Below are 27,952 nucleotides of genomic sequence, written 5' to 3'. Positions count from 1 at the left end.
GCGTCAGTTCAATGCATTGATGACAGAAAACAAACAATGTTAACTGTTTGGAAAAAGGCTGAATATTTGCCTAAGCAGAGATTCATTACTAATAGCCTAGCGTAAATATTTTCCTCCCACTATCTCCCCTCCATGTTTATATTTATCATTACGACTGCATAATTTGCAACACCAAACGCACGCACGTAGGCACACAAATATCCATATATCGATGGCTTGGAGCAACTAAATATACACACACTTATCTCCGTTATGCGCTCTTCTCAACAGAAGCCCTTTCTGTTAATATTGCCAGTCTATATTAGCTTAGCTGTCATCCTTTGTGGAAATAATTTTCCTACCGTCATGCGAAACCAAATCACTGACGAAATTCCAGAACATTTATTTTCTTGGTTAGCTGACGAAATGCTAGCTTGATGATTCCCCACACAATTGTGTAGCTCAGAACCTCAATGCAATGGCGTCAGTTTGATGCAATGATTGCAATGCCAGAGACATCAGCGAGTGAGTAATTTGTTCGCGTCCACAGCTCAATTCGAACAGAAGACATGTGATGACGCAAAACAAGGAAGAACAAGCGATAGTCATTGCTTTGAATACAGAACGATACTGAAAGTTTGCCTTCCTTCCGTGCTTGAGACTTCTAAACTTCTTCAGTTCATTCGTCTCTAACCTTCAAAAAGGCCCTTGGAAACTTTACTTTATCCATAATATTACTCCTCCATCCCCATTACCTTGAGAAAGTCATTCGATCCCTCGCGGTCCAGCTCGCCCAGCAACGATGTTGTTCAGTCGATTCCCTCACGAAGAATGAAAGTTTGCTTCAGCGAGATCCACTGTTTATACTCTAGGCAAATATTCCCCTTCGTTCTTCTTCTTTTCCATTGTTCACGAAGACTTTACATCTTACGATTTCCCCTTCGTTGCTCGTCGATAAGTTGCCCGTTATTGACAGCTCTGGACGGGAAAGCACACAAATGGACAGAACAAATGTATGAGGACATGGGAATGCTTTCAATTTTCATCAATTTAAACCATATACAGACTATGGGATTGTAATGTATAGCATATCAAACAAATCTTAGGGAATTTCCGATTCATTTGATATGTAAATCGCCAAAATTCGTTCGTGGCAAAAATAGTAATTAACGTTAACTTTATTTCATAAAAACGTGACCTGTTTTCTGATTTGGCACCCTTAATGAAAGACGCAGTTCTACGTCAAAATAGAGATCAAACATGTTAACGGTAATGAAATACATTGCATCATGAAACATCATACAAACTTGCTTTGAAATCGTTCCATTCGTTCGAATCATTCTATAGATCGTCTAAACATTCAAACACGCTTACAATACATTAGTTATGTTTTATTTAACACCCAGAATATTTTCTAGAAGTGGTGCATCTGTGGCCGAGTGGTTAGCGTCGTTAGTGTTAGCGTCATTATCATGCCGGGTGTTCGGGTTCGATTCCCGTTCTGGTCGGGGGATTTTTCGTCAAAGAAATTTCCTTCGACTTGCACTGTGTTTACGCGTATTCTAGAGCTTGTCCCTCGGAATACATTCAAGGTGTGTTATTTGGCTAAAGAAATCTCAACTTAGTATTACTAAATGACGCTAGTTAATGCATACGTTGAGACGACAAAAGTTCCACAGGGAACGTGAACGCCATTCAGGAATATTCTCTAGAACTAATTTGTATCGCATGACAACGTTTGCCGGATCAGCTAGTTAATGTATAGTACGGATGGTTTGTACTGCAGCCATAATATAATATATGAAATTGGTATGTGTTGTTGTTGTCAATTCGTCTTCAAATTTAAAAAAATATATATTGCAAGATCATGTAAAAGTCTACAAACTAAGTTTGATCCTCATTTAATAATGTATCCGCAAGTTGTATAAATATGTATAAATAAGCAACATTTCACTACAGAATTCGCAAAAAATTCATGAGGCAGTACTCACGGTTATAAGATCTTATGAGATCTAATCTGCATCACCTGGCTATATAATAATTACAAGGCACCACAGACAATGTTTCAAACAAGTGTTATTATGCCGAGGTAAGCTAGTTATTCAAACTTAAGTTTATGAATGAACTGTAAGATGATGGATTCGTATCGTATCGTATTAACGGAATTCTGAACATTTACAAAAACTTGATTCAAAAGCAATTGCCCTACGTCAAGTTTCTGTCTGTGTCATCTAGCCACAATATATCCCAACAGATTGCTACATCCCTTAACAGAAGCGCACAAATGTAGACCTAAACGAACAGGAACTAATCAAGAATCGATAAGAGCATTCAACTTTTTGACGTACCCGACAAACAATACACTTTAGTTTACTTCACTGTTTACACAACAAACATAGCAATGATAGTAAAAAAATTACCGGGAGGCATCCAATCAGTCGTTGTCCCTCATGTGTTGTTAGAAATCGTGTTGTGTATTGGTTAGTTATTTAAAAATATAAAATACCATCGGAAAATGTTATTCGTCGATAGATATTGCTATTGTGACAATTATTGTTGGAACGGATACATCGAAGGGTATATATGTGTGCGTAACACATTAATATGTTCGATTCGGAGTATTTTGGATTTGATTTCCATTCCCTCATGATTCAAATTTTTGCACACGTTCTTATTGTTAACTTTGTGATCCTTCAATGTCAGGTGTAAGTTGTTCCCATGTTTTATTACCTGTATTAGTTTAAAAATTTATTTTTGGCACAGGTGGAAATGTTGTGCGGAACTATCCATAGCTCACAGGTAGGTATTCTGGGCAAACATTTCACGAGTTGAAGAGAATAAATAGAGCCACACTCCCATATATTCAATAAGTACCTTAAACTGTTTGCCAAAGAATCACGTTCATCTAGTCAATTATAGTTCCTGAAATATTTCAGAATGGTGCTCGATTACTACGTTAATTCGTTGGCATTGGTGGTATATCTGGCCGTCTTGAGTTCTATCGAAGCTGGATATCTCGACACAGCAGTGCCGATTTCACCCTGCCCTGAAATATTTTCATACAGAAAAGACCTAAGAACTGAGCGAATTTTCGGAAAACTGGAAATTCCAAACCTTCAAGTTGGACAACCAGCAAAACTCAAACTTGTTATGTCAATTGTGAGGCAGTTGAATTGGGTGAGTTATACACATCTTGAGCTAAGATTGTCCTTCATTCTAAAACATACTTTATTTTTCAGAACAACCTCGGCAGCATAAATCAAGTTAAATCTCTCTCCGCCACGTCCGGGGACATCGCTCGTGGAAAACCAGCACAGTATCGTGTGAATTTCCCTCTTCCATATCCCCTACCGACAGTGCTGTCCATTCAGCTCAATGGGAATACTATATGCACTGGTCAGCGTCACCAAGGAATCTCCACAGTCATAAAGCTGGAAAAAGTTCTAAACACCGGGTTGCAATCCGAGGCTCGAAACCCAGCTCACCTCCATCGTCAGCTTGAAACCAAATTTATATCATCTCCCGACGGTGACTGCGGGAAACCGTCGAGCAGTTTCTTGAGTCGTCTGGCGATCAATGGAGAGCTCGCGTACAAGGGTCAATTTCCGTGGATTGTACCCCTATTCGATCGTGACCATCCTCGGAATCCAAAGTACATGTGTGGCAGCACGATAATCTCGAGGAAGCATATCATCACAGCGGCCCACTGCGTGTACGAGGCGGAGGGCTTCATCGAACCGAGCCGAGTGCTGGCAATTCCAGGAATGTTCAACACCGACAACTTCTTCGACGAGAACGCACAGCTTTCCGATGTCGAGCAAATTATTCCACACGAGGAATATGTTCACGACGATGACCTGAACGACGCAGACATAGCGCTTTTGAGGTTAAAGACAACGTTAGAACTTTCGGACTACATTGGACCGGTTTGTTTGTGGGACGGAGGTAGCGATTTGAAGGACATCGTTGGCCAAGAGGGTATCCTCGCCGGGTGGGGTATTCGAGAACAGGGCACCAGCTCGGTACCGACATTCATGAGGACAATTGTCGTTGACAAGAGGCAGTGCAGCTTGAATTTGCTCCAAATGTCGCTGGGTAGCGCAAGAGTGTTCTGCGGAGATGGCCGAGGGGCGACGCCCTGCAACGGAGACTCCGGAAGTGGGATGATTCTGAAGAAGGATAGCCGATTCTTCCTGCGAGGAGTGGTGTCGAAGGGGATGGTTGATCATGAAACGCTCAAATGCGATGCAACAAAGTACGCACTGTATACCGATATTGCACCATTCCTAGACTGGATTCGGAGTGCTATGACACATTAAACGTCTATTATTGTTTTATCAGGAGTAGATAATGAAACGATAAATATTATCATTGTTATTGACTAAATCATTTTTGTGATGAGGATATATGTGATACAGATTGCATTGATTCAAAATAAAAGGACTTTGAGCGCAGTTGTCGTACTTTGGCAACACATAGCGCGAAATTTTGTGTATTCATATTCTATTTATTCATTTTTTTTTTATTTTTTTATATGGCATCAATCATGTCTGAAGATTCGTTTGATGTCGCTTCTTCGTTTGACAAATTTGATCTGACAATCTAGAAAACCAATGGATGGCCGTTTACTTCAATTACTACTGTACCCTCCGCAACGACCGAAGTTATGAGTACGTTAATGTGTTTGTTGAACTTGTAAGTTCATTTTCCCTTCTGTGACATTCGCCTAGACGAGACATGAATAACATAACTTTATCTGTAATGAATCCACTGAATAAATTCAACGCACCAGACAGACAGAAGTTTTACCATACTTCGTTGTTTTTTTCACTTAGATCTCTGTTCTCCGATGTTACCGAAAAGTAATTTTCTTTTCTTTGTTTCGACCGTCGGACCTTCCCTCACACATTTCTTCTTATTCATTTATACAAGATTTCCACAAAACAGGCTGATATCGGAGATGTTTTACTATTCGATGCGTACCTTTTAGCCCCTTTTCCCCCGATAACCTTTCAGACACGTGCGGTGATAAAGCTCTCGGAAAATTTGATCAAGGAACTGCATGTATCGCAAACCGTTTTCAGCGACGGAAGCAACAAAAACACAAAAACGCACATGAATCAAGAATCGAGAATCGATCCAAATCCGCCACCATTCGAATTCCCATTCCAATTAATCATGGAACTTCTTTAAACATTCAACAATATCGTATTTCAACTTGATGGAAAACCACATCCCTCGAGAGGACGATGTGAACCAGAAGTACAGACATTCTGCGGTTTTCACCAGAAACCACCACCAATCCCGAGCAGGCGGGTGGAGTGGGGGAGGAATGTATACTTGTAGTGAGCATTTCGATCGGAATAAATACAGGAAGGCCCGCAGCTGGGTGGGGCAGCTCCGTGTGGAGACCTACCAAGCACATCAAACCCATCCAGTTCGATTTCCTTGCAGGAATACGTAATGATTTATTTGTGGGAATGCCTTTTGGTTTTGGTTGTATTTCTTCGGACTCATGAATGTGCGTGTGGGTGTGCTTTGTGTTGAACACATATCGATTATACATCTCGCATACTGATCGAAACATCGTTTCCAGCCGAGAAAATCAACCAGGCGAAATTGAGTGAAAAGTTGAGCAACATTATTGCTGTTAACTTTGCTGACTTTGAAGTGAGAGGTTTCCGATAAGAGGTTTTGATTGACCGAAAGGGCGAACGATGGACATTTATCGCTTCATTTATTGCTCTTTTTAAATCCTACTACGGAATATAAATGAGCAATGAGGTCTTGGCCAGCTGTTTTGCGGATTGAATTTCATATCAATATTTGATATTATTCACTCGAGAAAAGGCTGAAACCACGTCGCTAGAATACGCTTCCAAAGAGGAGTTTTTTGAAGAACTCGATATAAGGAGTTTATTTTGTGCGTCAGCATTCCTTTTCACAGTCTCTGAATTCTTATTACAAGATGGGTTTGTATTCAAACGACAGTATCGATAAAAAATCTCTGTGGCATTGTCACCCAACAACTGTGTATGTTTACTTGTGTTTTTATTGTTCAAAGGCAAATAATAATGGCCAGAGTCACTCAATTCTCTATAGAGTAGGTTCCGGTTGTAAAATTCATTTATCCGCTGTCATCCGATAGAGTGAAGGTTTCATTTCATGCCTCTGACAGTCGACTAATCTGCTTACGATTTGACGAAAAAAAGTGTTATGAGTGTTGAAATTCCCAGTACTTTCGGCGAGAGTTGCTATTTTTTAACGAGGAGAGTGTGACGCTACGAAAAAAAATTATAGGAGGTTGTGTCCAAGATACGACCGCATTGTTGACGTAGAACTACGCTGTTATTTTATATAAGTCGCTTGTTTATACCTTCGGATATTATTCTATAATGCTGTGAAATTTTCGAAACAACTGCTTAGTAGAATAATCTTTGAAATGGTTTTTCATTGTAGAATCAGTTGACGATAATTGATTGATGATTCATTCTTGCCCTCGAAAAACAATAAACTAGCTGATCATATGTCGCAATTTATTTCATGTCAATGTATTGAAAATTAACCTCGAACGCTATTCCGGTGGTCTTTTTCGAAATTGACATAGACTCGTTTGTTTTTTGCAGGGCTCGAGCCTGCCTTCCTCTTCTTCTTGCTCATCACACACTACGCGATGCGTTCAATGTACGACGCGGGAAGAAAAACACACGATACGAATAACGAATAACGAACAGAAAAAGCAAACGACGATATCCAAGTTGGATTACCACTGGTGGGGTCCAATCTTAGATCGAAGCGCAGCGAAAGCAAAGTGAACTGGATTGCTCAACAGTTCGATGCCGAATGAAAGTTTGCCTCAGCGAGATCCACTGTTTATACTCAAGGCAAATATTCCCCTTCATTCTTCTACTTTTCCTTTGTTCACGGCGACTTCAAATTCTACGATTTCCCCTTCATTGGTCGTCGATAAGTTGCTCTTTATTGACAGCTCTGTTCGGGAAAGCACACAAATGGACAGAACAAATGTATGGAAAAATGAAAGCGCCCAAAGTTTTCATGAATTTTAAACATTTACAAACCAGGGGATTCCAATGTATAGCATATTAAACAAATCTTAGGGAATTTCCGATTCTTTTAGTATGTAAATCGCTAAAATCCGTTCGCGGCAAAAATAGTTATTAACGTTAACTTTATTTCATAAAAACGTGACCTGTTTTCTGATTTGGCACCCTTAATGAAAGACGTATTTCTACGTCAAAAGAAAAATTATACTTATTGCACATTTATTTACACAGGAACCACCTACATTAAAGAGAACACAACATAAAATTTTAGGTTGGGAAAAAAAGTAATCCATTATTTCCTCGGTAGCTGGCTTTAGTGATCAATATCTCGCGTAATATCGATCTCACAATTTCAAGTTTATGCTCGTTGTAAAGATGACAAAAAATCTTTTGCTGTTTTTGTTCGTTCCATTCAGTTAAGAGTTACAGGGTGTTAACAATGGAAGTCAACAAAGAGAAAATTCGGCACATTTTACACTTAAAATGTATAAAGGCGAAAATGCATTCTAGAACACTGAAATTGTGAATGATGTTTATGGTCCCGAAAATGTAACAACTAAATACGTGCAATTAATTTTTTTTATTTCAATTCATTTTTTGTTATTTTTTGGTTTTTTTTAGTGCAATACACTAAACCATTAACCGGAAACGTCCAGAATTAGCCAACATCTTTGTGTTTCATCAGGCCACAAATGTCTATAATGAGTCGCCAGAAACTCCGGGAGCTTGACAGGGATGCTTTAACACTTTCGACGCCCCGTCACCCAGATATGGGTGACACTTTCCTCGCTCGAATTGAGTAGTATTTTTAGAAGGTATTTGATAGAATAGGCACCTAAATGTAACTATAGGATATGGAGAAAAATAATAAAATCATAACCATAATATTATACTGTTTATACTATACTTTTTGTTAATTTATAGTACGGATGGTTTGTACTGCAGTTTTTTGCAAAACCCCTATACTGTGACTTTGGCATGTGTTATTGTCATCAATTCGTCTTCAATTAAAAACAAACATTGCTAGATCATGTAAAAGTTATCCATAAACTAAGTTTGATCTTCATTTAATAATTTAATCACAAGTTGGGCTCTGCAAGAAACTCAAAAACGTCGCGTTGGGCGTCGAACGTGTTAATGCATCCACCATATATTTCGAACCTGACACCAACCTATTACCTTCTTTTTTTCGCATTGCAAAACTTCCTGAGTGTTTATAAATAACGACGTATAGGAGTAACTTTTTTGGACCAGAGATTTTTTTCTTATTTTATAATATCATTCAATGAAATACGTAAATTAACACTAAACCTACCGATGTTTCATGTATACCTATTCCTACCACAGCGGGTCAAGTGACCCTTTATGAGTAGTTAGTGAATAATGACTCGATTTATATAGTTTTGTTGAGAAACGTGACATACCATATTTCTCCTGTATTTTTCGACATTTTAAGATAACAATTATTAGCAAAATAATGGAATTACAATTTTTGACACGCAAAATAGCAATGTAGCTTGGAATGGTTACTGTTAGCTCGCCTGAATAGTCAGCAATGAAATTAATTCTAATCATTTACTATCCATTCACAAATACAACAAAATACATAAAGCAATAACAAAAATGTGTAATGCAATGGTTTTGTATCACAACCACACATACAAATCTTTCCGGTATCAAATGAATATTTGCGCGTGTCAAATGACCCGTTGCGGTAGTCAGGACCAGTTATTTTCGAAGCTAATAAATGTGATTGAATTTTCTTCATACAGCTCTCACTTCCACTACAGTCATTTTCGGTGGATTAATTTCAGTGTATCGGGGTGAAGTGGAAACGATATATTCTCTACGCGTACTGAAACATTGATTCTTTTGTTTCGTTCCTTTCCTCTTTCGTTCTCTTACAAGTATGAAAGCAGAAGCTTTCACAGACGATTAAAACTGCTTGAACGGGTTATATTTATTTTCATTTCGCATGTTAGAGGATGCTTGCTGCTTTCAAACGTAAGTTTTATTTTACCTAAATAGATCATAGCGGACCGTGTTCAAAGTTCTTCAATCACTTGTAAATAACATGTTTCTCTGTTATTTGGAATACATGTTTGTGACAGAAAATATAATAAAATGAAAGACGGCACAGATCGGACTATTCCTTTCTCAAGTTTTAGGGGGCAAACAATATTTCTATGATTTCTACCCTCTCTATGGGTGAAAGGAAAAGTCCGATTTGAGCTGTCTTGATTTTATTATATTTCTTGTATCAAACATGTATTCCATGTTACGAAGAAGCATGTTATTTGCAAGGACACTGGATTCTTTTGTATGCGTTTCTTTGCGTGATATTTTTACGCTATTCGTTCAAAATTACGCGATTTTTTTACACGATTTTCTCGAAATTACGCGATTTTCGACTAGGTCTGCGTTTTCAGCGTGCCCACGCAGAATTGCGAGGGCACGCACAAACGCAGACACAACGCCGGAAGCACACGCACGCACATACCAAATGCGTGCACAAACACGCACACACACGCGCAAACATGCGCAAACATGTGCACAAAAACACGAACGCACACAAACATTCAAATGGATGCACAGGTGCGCACAAACGCGCACACACATGCACATACACGCGCACAAACGTGCACACTCACAGACGCACGCACGGAAAGAAACGAGCACGCACGTGCACACACGCACACAAATACGCTCAAATACGTGCACACACACACCCACACATGCCCACGCACAAAAATAAACGCGCACACCTGCACGCAAGCAAGAAAAAAAAACACGCTCAAATGCGCGCAAACACGCCTACACATGCCCGCGCACAAAAAAGCGCACACCTGCATGCAAGCAAAAAACACACGAGCAGACGCACGCGCACACACGCACAAACACCCAAAAAACGCACGAACATACACAAACACCCACACAAACACACGTGCATGCACAAACACACCCATACATGCGTGCATACAAACAAGCACAAACATAAACATCGGGCTGTCGAATACTCGGCTATCCGGACTCGAAGCTGACCGGTATCCAGTATCCGACCAAACCACTATCCGTTTCATCACTAATTTCACGCTTACAACTAGCGGCGGTAAATAATTATCCCTGCAGACATACTACACAACCCTCACTGCACCACTTCCATTAGTTTCAGTGAATAAGTTTCGAATGCATCAAGGAAACATTCATTTCTCTACAAACTGCCAGAATACATGAATGCTTCAAATTAATTTTTTCCAAGTGACGATTTCTAACGTCGATTTTGTTTGCAAAATGAAAGGAATCAACGTGAAATGAAAGGAATATTTACGAAAGAGACGAGATACCTTTCTAATTGTGCGTGAAGAGAGAATAGATATATTTTTAGCCTACATGGTTCTGGTTCTTTTCTGAGAAGCGATAGACACATTATTGAGTGACGATGTGCTAATTGAAGTGAAATTGTCAGGCCCTGGTCAGGACAGATTACATATATTACTCAGTAAAAAAAATAACAAGAGAGGAGTAAACACTGAAAAATACATTCGATGTATGTTTTAAGAAAAGTAGTGTAGTCAAATTATGGTGTGAAAATGTAATTTGCATGAAAATTCAGACTAAAACCTTAAAATAGGTCATTTGACCCCTCGTGGTAGGTTTAGAGTTAATATCATGCCAAATTTGGCTCGATTTGCTTGATCAGTTCTTTATTTGTGTCAAACCACCATAGAAACATTTTCAAGATCTTCCATAGGTTCTCTTTAGGGTTCAGATCCGGTGACTGCGATGGTCACTCCACGACATCGACTTTGTTATTCTGGAACCACTTTGCGACGGTCTTGGCGGTGTGCTTCGGATCGTTATCCTGCATTTCAGGGGCAACTCCCACTCGGCGTGTGGCAGCATAACATCCCGTAGGATTTGGGCGTAGAAGTACTGATCCATAATCTTATCTTAAGCACCCCTCAATATTCCCTCTCCCATGCTTGAATGGCTTCGTGGTATACTGTGGCATGTAAGCGCAGCCTATTGGGCTATAGACCCAAGTTTTTCATCCGAGTCGATAAGGCTTAGCTTGTGCAGTAAAGATGAGTTCGGTCGTCGGTTACACACGATTATCCCTAAGGTCTCAACAAGTGCATGGTTCAAGGGATTGAATGTAGGTCGTTGTTTATTTGGAATACTTTACACTAAGGTAGCTGGTGCATTCGTATCCGAATGTAGGTCGTGATTTCATTCGCAAGATATCTCGGCTTATGTCCAATCACTGCAACCTAAATGCACTGATATTACTATAATCGGTCTGGGAGACCGACACGAGTATAGCAGTAGCTTTTTTGGACTAGTGTTTTTTTCTCTTATTTTAGAATATTGTTCAATGGAATATATAAATTAATATTAGTGGTGTAGAATATTTATTGAGTACTAGCTGACCCGGCAAACTTCGTCCCGCCCAACATTTGTTTTTTGTTATCAATACATTCACGTTTTCTTACTAAGCGCAAGTCCATGAGTCCAATCGCAGAACTGTTCATTGATTGATCTTCTAATCGATTCCGTTGTATTTACCTTAAAATTCCTAGTACTTCTACCAAAACTCATCATTATAATATCAGATTATTTTCAGACACAATTCTCGTTCAAGGTTTTTCAACCACTTGCAAATAACATGTTTCTCCGTTACATGGAATAAATGTTTTATAACGAAAATATGATAGAATAAAGACAGCCCTAAATCGTACAATTCCTTGCTCGAGTTCTGCTCTTATCAACATATTCGGCGATACATTTTTATTGGTATAGATAGAAGAAGATATAGGAGTGCGTTTCATCACATTAAAATCCATTTCCAGTTTCGAACAAAGATCAAATTTGCTAGCGCAAACATCAAATGGACTAACAGCACTTGTCACTATGTAATTGTAGAACACATGGGAATTTAATTTTCCGAATTTTCCCTTTTTCCTTCAGAGTTTTCCGAAAAATTTCAATTGTCATGTTTGGTTGGAATATTTTTGGTTTAAATATGTGTAATATTTTTATGGGACCCCCTCTCCATTCCAGAGGAGGGAGGGGTGTCACACCATTATTAAAATATTATTATGAACAACGATCAAAACATCCCGAGAGTGGTAAAATTAGTGCCCAAAGGTAGAGACCTATCGACCATGAGATTCGTGTCATTCAAAGTTGGCGTCATCTACACTATGAAGAATGCTGCACTTCGTTCTGATTCCTGGCCTCAAAATATTCTCTTTTGAGAATTGGAGGATCGCTCAAAAAACTCCCCGCCGATTGTACGCATCCATACGGAACATCAGCCAATTCCGGACGACACGAGAACTCAGAACAACTCTACGACGACATTGGACCAAAACGATACGAGACTAGTGTGAGGAGCCGAATATCCACCATTACTACCTTCTCTGCATCACCAGGACGCACTGCCCCCAGTACTAAGGGAACCTCAACTCCACCCGATCCAGTCGCGCCATCGTGTTGTTCCAGCCATCGCTGTCGTCCTGGTCCTGAGATCGTGGTTGGAAATGGGTCTCCCGACAACATATATTCGGCAAGTATAAATGCTCTGGAAAGAATTTCTGCCCTAATTCGCTTCCGCGTGCCAGGCCTAACCATCGTTTCGATGATGCGGATTTATTGACACCTCGTAGCCTCGTTTTACCATATACTGAAAGTCGTCCTGCCCCTGCGGTTGTGGTCGATGAAATAGCCTTTCAGCCTGTGCTGACAGTGAATAACGATTTGGTTCCTGCGCTTCGGATTTATTATCAGAACGTTCGTGGCCTGAGGACAAAAATTAACCTGGTGTTCCTCGCTACTGCTGAACTGGACTATGATATATATGTCTTCACCGAAACTTGACTCGACGATTGTATCCAATCTGCACAGCTGTTCAGCAGTAATTACAGAGTGTTTCGAGTAGATCGCTGTGACACTAACATCCGTCGACGTGGTGGAGGGGTATTAATCACAGTGAAGCAGGTGTATGGCTCTGCAGCTGTCCGTCATAGTAATGTCATAACTATCGAGCAGTTATGGGTAAAAGTATCGGTAGTAGGAGGTGATATTTTGATTGGTGCATTATACATACCCCCAGATAGAAGTCAGGATAGCTCTTTTGTGCAACTTCATTTTGATGCAGTATCTGAGGTACAGGGTGGGCCATTTAAAGTGGAAGGATTTGTTTTTACAATAGCAATGTAAAGAAGTGAAATTTTAAATTTTTTTTTTTTTAAATTCATTTATTTTGGTCCAAGGAGATTTGTTCTAACTACTTTTTGATTATGATATCTCGTAAATGAGCGCCTCTGGCCTTGACCGCAAAATGTGCCCTTTTTTCGGCATTTTCCATCACTTTGCCCAATGTTTCGGCCGATATGGCAGCAATTTCTTGTCGGATATTGTCTTTCAGTGCAGCCAGGGTCCTTGGTTTACCAGTGTATACCTTGGATTTTAAATATCCCCATAAAAAAAAGTCAGGAGGCGTCAAATCAGGTGATCTCGGTGGCTAGTCATAATCGTCGTTTTTCGATATTAATCTTCCGGGGAACATTTCGCGCAATAATTTGGTCGTGGCAGCCGCTGTATGGCATGTAGCGCCGTTTATACGGAAACATTTTCAAATCAACACGAATTATGCGTCGGAGAGTGGTACGAGCGATGCCTAACTCTTGCGAACGATGGCGACCTGATGTCGATGGAGTCTCTGCAACACTGGCTCGAACGGCATCAATATTCTAGTCGAAACGTCTTGGTCGTTGTCTGGACAGATGACTGGCATTACCAACACTACCAGACGATATAAATTTGGCATATAATCGACGTATAGTGTTGTCTCCAGGCGATGTTTTAACTTTATTTTTATTTTTCCATGCACGTTTAGTTAACACAATTGAGAAGTTATTTTGAATGTACAGCTGAACAATTTCAGCGCGTTGTTTAGGTGTGTATTGTTCCATGGTTAAAATTGTACTGAAATGACGCTTCCAACGCGCTATGACATTTGTTAATCTGACATCTCTGTCAAAAGTTATGGGGTTGCCAGATGCTTTCACTTTAAATGGCCCACCCTGTATTTAGAACCCAGACGGGTGTAATCACTGTGGTTCTGCTTGGCGATTTCAATCAACCACGCTTGGTTTGGTTAGAAACGAACAACGGAGAATATGCTTCTGTGGATCCATCGCAGTCATGTATCAATATGGCCAGCCAAGTTCTCCTCGACAATATATCATTTCATGCACTGCGACAACGCAACTTGATTCGCAATTGCTCGAATCGTATACTTGACCTCATCTTCTCGAATGGCACGCTCGTGAGCAACGGTTCCGTATCCGTTACCCGGGAACCGATAGTTCCGATTGATCGCTATCATCCTGCCTTAATTTATTCTGTGGAATGCAAACCGCCTGTCCAGTATGAAGAAGCTTATGACTTCGAAAGACTCGACTTCCGCCGAGCTGACTACGACGCTCTGAACCAATTACTATCACAAGTAGATTGGTCGGAAGTTTTCCAATCCCTTGATGTCGATAGTGCCACCAACAGCTTCAACCATACTCTTATGAGTTGCATAACACAGACTGTGCCACGTAGCAGACCACCAAGAAATCCCGCATGGTCTAATGATCGTCTTCGAACACTACGCAAATGGCGCGTCAAATTTTGGAAACTCTTCTGCCGCCAAAGATATCCCATCATTAAACGCCAATTCAATGAGGCCAGTCGAATATATCGTGGATACAATCGCTTTCTATACAAACGTTACGTTAAGAGAAGACAGGACGATCTTCGCCGAAATCCAAAACGGTTCTGTAGTTTTGTAAATTCTAAACGCAAAGAGTTCGGGCTGCCAACCGTTATGCATCTTGGAGATTCGTCGGTCAAAACTCCACAAGCGAAGTGCGACCTATTCGCGCAACATTTTAAAAGTGTTTTCGTGGATAGTATTCCTACTGAGGACGAAAAGACAACAGCGATCAATGGAACCCTTAGAGACGTTATTGATTTCGACGTTTTCGAAATTACCGAAGAGATGGTAGAGTCCGCGATAAATAAAATCAAGTTCTCCTACAATCCCGGGCCGGATAAGATTCCCTCTTGCGTTTTTAAGAGATGCAAGACCTTGGTACTACGACCTCATCAAATTATTTTCAATCGCTCTCTCCAACAACAAAAACTTCCGACTGTCTGGAAATCGTCTTATATGATTCCTATATTCAAGAAGGGCGACAAAACCGACATCTCGAACTACCGTGGCATAACATCGTTGTCGGCGGGATCAAAATGTCTAGAATCTATTGTGAATGCTGTCTTGTTTAGTTCATGCAGACGCTACATTAGTGCTTTCCAGCACGGATTTTATCCAAAGCGATCAGTAGAGAGTAATCTTTGCGAATTCACTTCGAATTGCATCGGTGCGATGGACGACGGATTACAGGTGGATGCAGTGTACACGGATATCAAAGCTGCTTTCGACACCGTAAATCACGAAATCCTACTGGCTAAACTATTTCGACTCGGAGTTTGGGAGAGAATGTGCAACTGGCTTCATTCGTATCTGCGCAACAGGCAACTTTGCGTGAAAACTGGATCCTGTGAATCGACGCTTTTCTCGCCACGTTCTGGTGTACCACAAGGCAGTAATCTAGGTCCATTGCTGTTCACACTGTACTTCAATGATGTGGTAACTCCTCTGCGAAACGGTGGGCTACTGATTTATGCTGACGATCTTAAAATTTTTCTAATTGTTCAAAATGAAGCTGATTGAAGAGAGCTGCAGGAGCTCTTGGATCGTTTTGTGTATTGGTGCACTATAAACTTTCTCGAAGCGAGTGTCGCTAAATGTTCGATTATAACCTTCCGGAGATGTAAAAGGCCTATCATATACAACTACACCATTCGTGGAGAACTACTTGAACGCATCGAGAAAGTTAAGGATCTTGAAGTGTTATTGGATTATCGACTCTCTTTCAAACTGCAATACACAGCTATATTTGATAAAGCCAATCGTCAATTAGGGTTTATCTTAAAAGTCGCCGAAGGTTTTGTTGATCCTTCGATTCAGGATGCATTGTCATGACATTGCGCGTGTGTTCAAACACAAAATGAAGTTCGATCGTGTTCGTCCCCATATATTGTTGGTTGTATTCTGTTGAATGGAAAAAGCGCAATTTTGCATTCTGTTCAAGCTCAAGTCCAATCGAGTTGAGCAAATGTGACAACCTTGCCACGCAATTCGACGTAAACAACATTGGTCTCCATGTTCCATTTCTCTGAAACAAAAATAGTAATGGTTTTTTTGGGTGGAATAAACACGCAAAATTTAGCATTCAAACACATTCAAAACAAATTTAGCATCCAAACGAAATCGAATAATAATTTTCATTTAAATTTCAACAATTTAGAATTATTTCCGGAATTATGCCGATCAGATAGAGAGTAAATTGAACCACAAATACGGATGACTTATTTTGACCATTGTTTCGCGACAAGGCGAACGAATTTAAGAGTGTAAAAGTCGATTTCGATCGAATTGTAAAATCCGATTACTCATATGCATATATGAATATTGAGTTCTACAAATCGGTGAAGAGTAACATCCATGAATAAAGGAAGCAATATGGCTGTGTTTCAAACTTAGATTACCGATGTGAATACTCCTCGATTGAATGACAACGATAAAATAACGCGATTCCAAACAGGCCGATTAATCAGCTCCATTGAAGTTAGCTGGCGTATCGCTGTTTTCCAATTTATGAACGAGACCAAGCTGTAATAAACTAAGCCACGTTGAAAATCACATGCACGTATTTTCTAACAAGGAGACAGCAATAAATATTGATTTTCTATATTTCATTTTTTCTACTTTACGACAAACTTATATTACTTTTTTCAGTAGACGTTTAACTTTTAAGAGATCAATATATATATATATATATATATATATATATATATATATATATATATATATATATATATATATATATATATATATATATTTATATTTTTATTATTAACAAAATCATCTGACGACATGGTCTACATGATAAAATGTTACATGATTAGGTACTAAACTACACTAAATCTCGATTACGCAAGCGATTCTTGAAAGTTTCACAACTAATATTGAAGTCGAACAAATGAAAAACAGAATTAAACATATAACACATAGCACAAATTGGTTCGTTTTGTCCGTAAACTGTCCGGTGGAAAGGAATACGAAAAAAAGTCGTAGAACGGAGAAATCTCGAAGTCACATTCACGTTTAGTTTAGCTAGAATTTTAGGAGCGTCGATTGTCCCAAGAAGCAGTTTTCCAACGAAGATCGCGCGCATATCGTCTCTTCTTTTAGCCAGTGTGTCCATGTTGAGCAGCTTGCATCGACTTTCGTATGGAGGAAGCGCCATCGGGTCCCTCCAAGGAAGATTCCGAAGCGCAAACCTGATAAATTTCTTCTGAACTGACTCAATCCGCACGGACCAAATATCAGTATAAGGACTCCAGACAACCACTGCCGTTTCAAGGATTGAGCGGACGAGTGCATAGAAAAGTGCTCTTAAGCAGTACGGATCACGAAAGTTCTTAGCGATTCTCATTATGAATCCCAAATTTTTGTTTGCTTTAGCGATGATATTACTGTAGTGATTCTGGAAGGTAAGTCCACTATCCAAAAGGACACCTAAATCTTTGACTACTTTCACTCGTTGAATTTTTTGCTGGCTAATAGAATAGTCATATTGTATCGGAGTTTTCTTCTTACTGTAGCTGATTACTGCACACTTCGCAACGCTGACGCTAAGTAGATTACATGTGCACCATTCGTAGAAAACGTTAATCAATTTCTGCAGTTCGGAGCAATCGGTAACTGAATGAACAGCAAGGAATATTTTGAGGTCATCAGCGTACACGATTCTGCATCCTGGGGGGAGTATCAGACATACATCATTGTAGAAAATCGAGAAGAGTAGCGGTCTAATGTTACTTCCTTGCGGAACGCCTGATGTACTCTGAAAGTCACGGGAACGATTGTTCCCTAATTTCACAGAGAGTGAGCGGTCTTCGAGGAAGAATTCCAACCATCGGACGAAAACATCAGAGGCTCCCAAACGTTTGAATTTTGCAATCACTATGGCGTGGTCAACCCGATCGAATGCAGCTTTGATGTCGGTGTACACGGTATCAACTTGTGCTCCATCCTCCAAATGATTCAGACAGAAGGAACTGAACTCCACTAAGTTTGTGTTAATTGAGCGACCAGGAAAGAATCCATGCTGATCTGTTGATATGTAGTGCGCAACACGTTTTTGTAATGAGTCACCAATTAGAATCTCGAAAAGTTTCGATCCGGCACAAAGAGAAGTAATTCCACGATAGTTATTGATATCGCATTTGTTTCCCTTCTTGAATACAGGAAAAATGAAGGACTTCTTCCAGCACTCGGGAAATGTTTTCTGAAGAAGCGATTGATTAATGCTCATCTGTAGCGGTTCCGAAAGATAGGTAGCACAATTTTTCAGTACAATCGAAGGTATCCCATCTGGCCCCGGCGTCAGTGATTTTTTCAATTGTTTCATGGCAGTAGAAACTTCACTTTGCGAAAAGTTGGTTATGTTTATGTCACATACGTTTTCAGGAACATATTTTAAGGCGGCAAAGACACTCGAAAAATGCATTGCGAAGAGATTGCAAATTTCCTCAGGGTCGCTGGAAGTTTGTTCACCAAGGTTCATTTGCGCTGGAAATCCGGTTTCATTGCGTTTTTCGTTTACGTATGTCCAGAAACGTTTAGGATTTCGTTTCAAATCACGTTGTCTTCGCAAAACATAGTTAGAATAGAGGTATCGGTTATAGTTCCTGTATCGCCGACTGGCACCACAAAAATCACGTTTGGCAAGTGCATCATGTGTACGAGAATATTTTTTCAACGCAGCAGATCTGCAGCGTTTGAGTCGGCGAAGTCGTGCATTCGACCATGCTGGCTTAGGCTTCGGTTTTGGTCGAGGAACATGTTCACGTAGTAATGTCATAAGCACTCGATTAAAGAGAGATACAGCCGTATTTACGTCGCTTACATCAAGAAATGTCCAGTCAATCAACTGTAAAGCCTCATTCAAACCAGTATAATCGGCGCGGTGAAAATCTAACTCTCGGTCATCAAATAGATCATTGAACCGAACGAGAGACGGGCACTTGAGGTTGACGAGTAATGGGGGATGAAACGGATCAGGATCGACGAGAGCTTCAGATGATTCCATTACACTGCATTGATTGTCGGCCTCGGCATTAACAAAAATCAGATCCAAAGTACGGTTGAGGCAATTAACAAAAGAATTTATCTGCTTCATATCGAGCAACGTCATTCCATCAATGAGTGCACTGTTTGCTGCAGTGAGCGTAGAATCAGCAGGATCGATACGAATATGTCCAGAGGGGGAAGTATTCCATCTAAGGCCAGGTTGATTGTAGTCCCCAAACAACAGATGAAGGTCATGAGGTCGCAGTTTTTCAGATATAGTCAGTGCAGATCCGATGTGATTTTCTATATAGTCCACAGAAGTAGAAGAATCTGGTGGGATATATACCACACCGAAACAAATTGTTCGACTTCCACCATTCACATTAACCCATAACAATATCTGATTCCAATGAACTGTAACGTTTTGAAACAGCAATGAGGACGCCGCCTCCTCTTGTTTTACCTGTACTAATGGTATCACGGTCATTGCGGTAAATGTTGTATCCAGTTCCAAATAGCTGCATTGAATGATATTGTTCGTTTAACCACGTCTCAGTTAGTATCACAACGTCAATTTCCGAAACACTGACTGAGATAGAGCAGGCTATTTTAGTGCGGAGGCCTCTGACGTTCTGATAATATATATGAATACTGTCGGTTTCCAAGAAATTCAATCCACGAGTGACGTTAATTTCATCGTTGGTCATGGTGATGTCTTCACATAACGGTTCATTGAGGTCTGTACTGAAATTCTCGTTGACGAAACTGTAACACGAAGAAGAATCAGGCAGATGGTCGTTACAGAAATACGCATACTTGCCTGAGAGAGGTTGTAGGGAGATTCCTTCACCGACCTCGACCGAAGGACCAGGACCAATACGAGGGCAGAAACAATGATGACGGGAACTATCTGTATGCTCGACTTGGTTGGGTGGCTCAGGAACTCCCTTAATGCTGTCGGCAATGCGTCCTGGGTTTAAAGGATGACAGCTGATGGTGGCTTCCTCGCGGTAATTATTGGTGAATCCGGATTCACTGCATAGAGCCTCCGAAATTTTTGAGAACCATAGTCCTCGAATTGACGGAACATAATTCCCTCGGGCCACGTAGTCGGATTAAGCGCTTTGTTCTTCAAAGCAGGATCGAGTCCTACTTTGAATGAGACAAACGAGATATCGCTGGTATCCGTACCCTAGCTACCAATTTCACCACATCAGGATCGCCGTCTATCTCCAAATTCGCTTTCACCATTGCAGAAATTGCTTCATTGGTGACACCTGGCTGGATGCGCGAAAGATATAGCCAGAATTTGCTAGCAGGTTTTTCGCTGACAGGCACGGATATAGTAGTTGAGCTCAGCTGCTTCGAGCCGGATTGGCACTCAGATGATGGACGTACTGATTCCGTTTCACGGGGTCGTTTGGTAGTACGTATCGATTCCCTAACAGTCGGCCATCGATTGTGCTGTGGGGACTGCAACGTTAGTGCGGGCTTAGAAGAAATCTTCCGTATTTCGGTTTGCAAACTGTTGATGGACTCCGAGAGCAAATGCAATGAAGATTTTCATCCACTGGTTTTGTCATGGCTCGAAAATGCGAGTTGTTAAACAAATCGGCACATTTATCGCACATCCAGTATAGGTTTTTTCCATGAGTTGTAAAGTAATTCATAAGAGCGCGCGTAACATTAGTGCAATTCATGTGGAACATGCAGCTGCAGTAACCATGGCAAGTAATACGGTCAAGGCCAGTAATAGGACGAGTGCATTTGGCGCAATTATTTTCCATGATTTCGGTCGGTGATACAAAACGCCTTACAGTAGACTGTGCACAGTTAGCTTTTGATGATATCTTGCACGCAACAATGCTTCGAAAGTGCGACAATAGGCACAAAGTCTGTTGGCCGGGCGATGGTGGGGAAGTTGTTTAGTGAGCAATTTCACAGAAGATAACAGCACGTATTATATACGAAAAACATTCAAGCTGGATCAAACAACACTCAAGACACGACAAGGATAACACTAACAACGTACTCGACGATGAATTTTAAATTTAAAGGTTCAATGAAACGGTAAAAACGTGTGAAAAAAATTCGCTCGATAAAGCATACAATTGCGATATAGCAGTGATGCCAACGAATATATGAAAGCGATGGATGAAAGCGACTCTGATTGTGTCGGCTATTTGTCGACGCAGTCATACATGCGAACGTGAATGAGCGGAAGGTGCGGAAGATGAAGGGAACGAAAGGACTAATTTGCATTTCTATCTTTACTTCTTTTGAGGTCGTATTAGGTGTTGTCGGCAAGAGGCTTCGGTGTTTCTACACCGTTTTTTGTTGCCTAATGTCACACCGTCAAACATTCATTCGGGGAAAAAACTACAAAAAATCAGAACAAAATTGGCCGAAGAGCTTTGGCAGGGATTCCAGTTGAAAAAGTTTGTTCATCTCTGGACGAGAATTGTGGTTCAAAAATATTACTGGGAATTTTGGGTTAGATGCAATGCGACGAAATACATCTTGAAGTTTAGAAATAGAGTAAATAATAATAAATATATTAAATGCGAATAAATTTATTAAATACGACAGTCCCAGAAATGATCATTTTGAGAAAAATTTATGTAATTTTTTGAATTAAATTTGTTGTTGGTATAAGACTTCAGTTACTATGTTTTTAGAAAATAATTCAATCAATTTTCTAATAGCCATTGTGGCGCGTACAGTTCGGTTAAACGATAATATCGCAGAATAGTCCTCACGACTGTCCGAGATTGTATGACTTCATCCTTGGTGATCGTATGTCTAGTCTCAGCCACCATATCTTTTTTACCATTCCGGTCGTTTGTATATAATTTTTATTTGGAAACCATACATAAAAACACAATTTTCTGTGAATACATACCCCATGTTTACAAGCAAAAAATTAATAAATCATGTTTATCTTTCATAATCTTACTTGGAATGTATCACTGCTCTTTCAAGTAAAAATAATTCCGACCAGTACGACACCCATGTACAGATTCAATACGATCACAAAGGATTGCCATCATTGGATTATTTTCTTTGGGGCTGTGTTGAATCTGAGAATCATGTCAACAAACCAGCAACACCTGATGATCTTGAGGCCAACAAACGATTCACCATTATTGCCATTGAAGCGTTATTTTTTATCGGAAATGAGCAGAAATGATCCGTTTTGTCCATCTTCAATCTAGACAGAGAGCTTGCTAATACCCAGCTGCATCCATGTTTTCTACGAGAAACACTTCTACTTACCATCGGAATCATTAGCGGAAAATATGCCTGGAATAATAAATCAAAAGCCTTAGTAAACCACTGCTAGTGTACAAACTCCCAAAAAAAAAAACAGAAACAATATCGCATTTAGTCATGGTCAGAAAATTAATTGCTGCAGCATTCCATTTGATGGCACTTTGTTTACCCATTACTCCCTCAACATTTTAACCCAGGATTCTACCAAGAGTGAAGAAATTTCCGTAACCACAGTCAACGGTAAACTATCTTTCCATCTCGAGAAACTACTTTACCCATTAATGAATAAGAAAATATTAACACAACCGGCGATAGTGTTATTCCACACCCATTCGGCTCGAGTGCTTTGGGCTGGGTGAAGTAGAGAAGGATATAAAAAACACACCACCAACGCAAATCCATCAACCACTCAGCTTGTGATGAATAATATCTCAAGTGGTCTTTAGAGTATCATATTTATCCTCCGTAACGCTGCAGAATCATCCAGAGTTTCGCCAGTTATAACTCATTACACCCGTAAATGTTCTTCTGTAAGAGGAACTGTCTTCATGGAGTTTGAAGTGAAAGTTTGAACCTGAGCTAATCTTCAAAAGATATTGTACACTTCTTGTCCACCAATTTTGTTCTGATTTTTTGTAGTTTTTTTTCCCCGAATGAATGTTTGACGGTGTGACATTAGGCAACAAAAAACGGTGTAGAAACACCGAAGCCTCTTGCCGACAACACCTAATACGACCTCAAAAGAAGTAAAGATAGAAATGCAAATTAGTCCTTTCGTTCCCTTCATCTTCCGCACCTTCCGCTCATTCACGTTCGCATGTATGACTGCGTCGACAAATAGCCGACACAATCAGAGTCGCTTTCATCCAGCTATTTTCTCTTAAAATACCGTCCCATTTCGTCATGACAAAAGCACCGGCATCATAACATCATCATATCACGCTTCCGGAATCATCTCCTGGTCGGATGGTGGATGTCGGGCAATGTGGACGGGAGAAGCCGAGGGGGACGCCGTCGTACGGCGCGCTGAGAATATGGATACGGAGCCTTATGAAAAAATGATGCCTAGAGGTGCCTCCGGCCGAGGCAACCCTTGAGCGTCAGGATACACAGGGAAGACAGAACACCTCTGTGTATCGAATGTCTCTCTTCGGCATCAAAGTACGGGGGAGTACGGTGTCTCACTTCGGACGAGTGCTGAAAGTGTTCTTTTTTGCGGCTGGCATAAAATCGTGGGAAAACATCAAAGAAAGCGGTTGAGTCGAACAGATGCAGATAAGAGGGAAAATTCTGCTTTGAAGCACACGACTTTTATGGTTGAATTTTACGGTGGGGATTACAACCCATGTTGGGTGCGACAGACAGGTGTTCATCTGTTGACTGACGGAGTGATTCGACCGTGGGCATGGTGATTGCCATCCCAGCGGTGGAAAGAGATCGTAAGGAAGTAATTACAATTCATTTGCTCACCTAGCCATCTTGCACTTCAAAGGTAACACAATGATTGGAAAGCCATTTGTGATGGCCATAGTGGCAGTGAGCTATGAGCTCTAGGGTAGATCATTCGATGAATCCGCTTTTGGTTCTACTCATCAGATGGGAGAGCTACAAAAACATTAATAATTGCTTCGTAATTAATATTTGTCAATTCAGTTGTTCATTTGAGTTTGTAATTAGCTCTCGTGCCCAACATTGGTAACTCACCGCTCGCCAAATAAATCCACTTTTCACCGCCAGTCATTTCCTTTTTGTAACTGGCGAGAAGCATTTCACATGTGATTTTTCGGTTCTCCTGGTGTTTTTCGTTCAGCTCATTTGGAACTCATTTTCCGAATTTCTGGATCTTTCCCATGGCCTTCTAACGTGTTGAGGTGGCTTTTTGAGTCACATTTAATTGATCTGCGAATTGCTGTTACGTTTGGGTGTAATCTTCATCCAAAAGCACTTGCAGTTCACTGTTGTCAGACTTTTTGGGGGGTTTTCCACGCTCTTCGTTTCACAAGTTTGAAATTTTTGAAACCATCCAAAGCACGGCGATTTTCAAAGAACATGTTCACCGTATGCTTTGACAAGAACTCCATACGATTTTACAGTAGCATTCTCGAAATGGTAGCAGACAATCAATACTCAATGCAAATCGTACTTTCCAGATGCAAAAGGTGACATGTTCAAAACTCTTTTTAATTTATAACCGCTCGTGTTATGAATAATTAGATTAGATTAGAGGTAATTTCTTTTTAAATATACACGTTTATATATACGTTTTAAAGTATATTAAATTTATACGATTTCATCACGTTTGAATGAGTAATGTGTAGAAGGCCTTAGAGTTATTTGTTTGCGAATTCCGGTTTCATATTATATGATTATGTTATTCCAATTAATAATAACTATATCTTCAAAACAGTTGATCCAATTGCCTTGGTGTGAAGGTAAAAATTACGGTTGGTAGAAAATTATGGTGACCATGCTCCAACTGAGCGAAGGTGTCAGACGTGGTTTGCACGGTTTAAAAGCGGTAATTTTGACTTGTAAGACGAAGAAAGATCTGAACCGCCAAAAAAGTTTGAAGATAAAGAATTGGAGGCTTTACTCGATCAAGATCCGTCACAAACGCAACAAGAACTTGCAGATATACTTGGAGAAGCTCAGCAAACCATATCCGATCGTTTAAAAGCAATGGGAATGGTCCAAAAGATAGGACATTGGGTGCCGTATGAATTGAAGCCACGAGACGTCGAACGCCGTTTTTTCACGTGCGAACAACTGCTCCAACGGCATAAAAGGAAGGGTTTTTTGCATCGAATCGTTACTGGCGATGAAAAGTGGGTCCATTACGACAATCCTAAACGTCGGACAACGTATGGATACCCCGGCCATGCATCAACATCGACGGCCGCGCGGAATATTCACGGCCAACGGTGGGACCAGCTGGGTGTGGTGTACTATGAGCTGCTTAAACCTAATGAAACCATTACGGGAGACCTCTACCGACGACAATTGATGCGTTTGAGCCGTGTACTGAAGGAAAAACTGCCACAATACAAGCAAAGACACGATAAAGTTATTTTGCAGCACGACAGTGCTCGGCCGTATGTCGCGAAACCATACTTGGAAACGCTGAAATGGGAGGTTCTATCCCACCCGACGTATTCTCCAGACATTGCTCCGTCCGATTACTACCTTTTTCGATCGATAGAACATGGCCTGGTTGACCAGCACTTCTCCAATTTTGATTAAATTGGCTTATATTACTTTTTTGTGTTGCTGTTTGGGCTTGACCTTGAGCTTGGGTAGACTGTGCAATTCGTAGTTGCTCTCCGTGATTGACCTGAACCAGCGAAATTGCACAAAGAACACACCGAATGATGCTTGGGAGTAGCAACGTCCTTACAGTCACCAGAAGAAGGAAAGGAATGTTAGTATGAAATACTCCACCCGAAGGTCAGAAGGATCGCCTCTATAACGTGCTTCCCTAGCGATTATCATGGGAGGGATAGTTGTTAGTGGGTAGAGGTTAGAATCAGGATTCACTGAGGTATGTGGTATGATTATGTAAACGCTATCTATCGACTGCTCGACGAAACGAAATTCCTAAAAATTCCTTTCAAAATGCGGCAGAGAATATCTTCAGGTAACCTGACAAGGGAAACCTGTAATATTCGTTGGACCGGCTAAATATTATTATTATCATTGGGAAACCTGAGAAAGTAACCAAGAGAATTCATGTAACATGAAATATATATATATATAGGGTTTTCCATTTCGGGCTTCCGAAAGTATACAGCCCTGCGCTGACAACCGTTTGACATAGCTGTCAACCAAAGCGTCATATCGTTAGTTGAATGTCTGCCATTTTACAATATGGATCGTTTTAGCATCGCACAACGTGTAAATTTTGTTAAATTATACTATAAAAATGATGAAAAACCGGCAAATGTTTTTCGAGCATTACGGACGGATTTTGGTCGTCATGGACGGCCTACAGAGCACACAATCGCTAATGTAGTGCGTAAATTCGAACAAACTGGATCCGTAGCGGATATTGTGAAACCTGTGCATCATCGTAGTGTGCGTTCGGCCGAAAATATTGCTGCTGTTGCTGCCAGTGTGGAGGATGACCCGAATGTTTCGATTCCACGGCGTGCTCAGCAATTGGGCTTGTCAAACACATCATTGTGGCGAATTTTGCATTTGGACTTGCACCTACATCCATATAAAGTCCAACTGGTACAAAAATTAGAGCGTGGTGACCATGGAATGCGTCGGGCATACGTCGATTGGGTGAACGAACAACAGCAGCAAAATGCTGAACTTTCGCATCAAATTTTTTTCAGCGATGAGGCACATTTCGAGCTCGGTGGCTATGTGAACACCCAAAATTTCCGTATATGGGGTTCAGAAAATCCACACGTGATTGTTGAGAGGCCATTGCATCCGCCAAAAGTCACTGTTTGGTGCGCATTATGGTCTGGTGGAGTCGTCGGGCCGTATTTCTTTGAAAATGAGGACTGCGAGACGGTAACTGTGAATGGTGAGCGCTATGGCCGCATGTTAACCGATTTTTTTTTTTGCCACAAATTGAAGATATGGATACGGATGACATGTGGTTTCAGCAGGACGGCGCCACGTGCCACACAACACGACCGAACATGGCCATATTGCGAACGAAATTTGAGGGACGCATAATTTCGCGTTTTGGTGATAGCAATTGGCCGTCCAGATCATGCGATTTGAACCCGCTAGACTTTTTTTTTGTGGGGTTATGCGAAAGACCGTGTCTATGCCAACTCTCCGCAAACTCTTGAACATTTGAAAGACAACATTCGTGAAGTTATGACCGAGATACCGCCCCATATGTGCCGAAAAGTCATCGAAAATTACCTGTTCCGGATCAAGGTGTGCGAGGAAGCCCTAGGTGGACATTTGAATGATGTTGTAGGGTAAATGATCTTGGTTTGTCCAGTCGAAAATATGATCATGGTTTGCTCACTTTTTTGAATGCTCTAATTCAGCGCTCCTGTGTCAAATAAGGCCTTCGAATGTTTCGAAACATATAAATGAAATTGCCTTTTACATGATTTATAATAGTTTGATAGTATATTTTCACGTAATCACATGTTTTAAAGGATTATAAAATACACCTTCTATTTGTGTCAATGCGCCCCTCATTCGAGCTAACTTTTAATCGATCACCAGATGATTATTTGGCACGTATTCAGACCTTTTCTGGATTACAACACTTATAAATATTGTAAACATCATGCTTGCTCACCATTTGTATCGGATTTACATAGCTAAACCATTAAATTAACGCATTTTGATGAACTCAATTCTGATCATGAGTTGTTCAATTCAATAATGTTGTTTTGTCCACATG

At 40.5% G+C, this 27,952-nt stretch overlaps 2 protein-coding genes across 5 annotated transcripts in view; one reads left to right on the top strand and one right to left on the bottom strand.

Annotated features, from left to right (window-relative positions):
• Positions 1-27,952, bottom strand: part of LOC129778638 (phenoloxidase-activating factor 1-like) — a 131,303-nt gene that overhangs the window by 58,804 nt on the left and 44,547 nt on the right. The gene's annotated exons all lie outside the window — the stretch shown is intronic.
• LOC129778640 (serine protease gd-like) lies at positions 2,296-4,470 on the top strand. 3 transcript variants are annotated; one of them, XM_055785675.1, is made up of 4 exons: positions 2,296-2,684; positions 2,743-2,778; positions 2,916-3,156; positions 3,219-4,470. In XM_055785675.1, the coding sequence occupies exons 1-4, from the start codon at positions 2,584-2,586 to the stop codon at positions 4,296-4,298; spliced, it is 1,458 nt and encodes a 485-aa protein (XP_055641650.1). In that variant the 5' UTR covers positions 2,296-2,583; the 3' UTR covers positions 4,299-4,470. The 3 variants fall into 3 exon arrangements, with proteins under 3 accessions (XP_055641650.1, XP_055641652.1, XP_055641651.1); XM_055785677.1 differs by having other exon boundaries at positions 2,582-2,684; positions 2,743-2,849; XM_055785676.1 differs by having other exon boundaries at positions 2,582-2,684; positions 2,743-2,849; positions 2,899-3,156.

The sequence above is a fragment of the Toxorhynchites rutilus genome, chromosome 3, assembly GCF_029784135.1.
Source record: "Toxorhynchites rutilus septentrionalis strain SRP chromosome 3, ASM2978413v1, whole genome shotgun sequence".
NCBI lineage: Eukaryota > Metazoa > Arthropoda > Insecta > Diptera > Culicidae > Toxorhynchites > Toxorhynchites rutilus.
Note: the sequence above shows the minus strand (reverse complement) of the source record. Positions and strands in the feature narration are given on the sequence as shown.

Excerpts from the sequence above, each read along its gene's own strand:
- LOC129778640 (XM_055785675.1), top strand. The coding sequence starts at position 2,584 with ATGTTCGATTCGGAGTATTTTGGATTTGATTTCCATTCCCTCATGATT. Across the intron at positions 2,779-2,915 it reads GAACTATCCATAGCTCACAG|AATGGTGCTCGATTACTACG; the intron begins GTAGGTATTCTG and ends GAAATATTTCAG. Across the intron at positions 3,157-3,218 it reads TTGTGAGGCAGTTGAATTGG|AACAACCTCGGCAGCATAAA; the intron begins GTGAGTTATACA and ends TTTATTTTTCAG.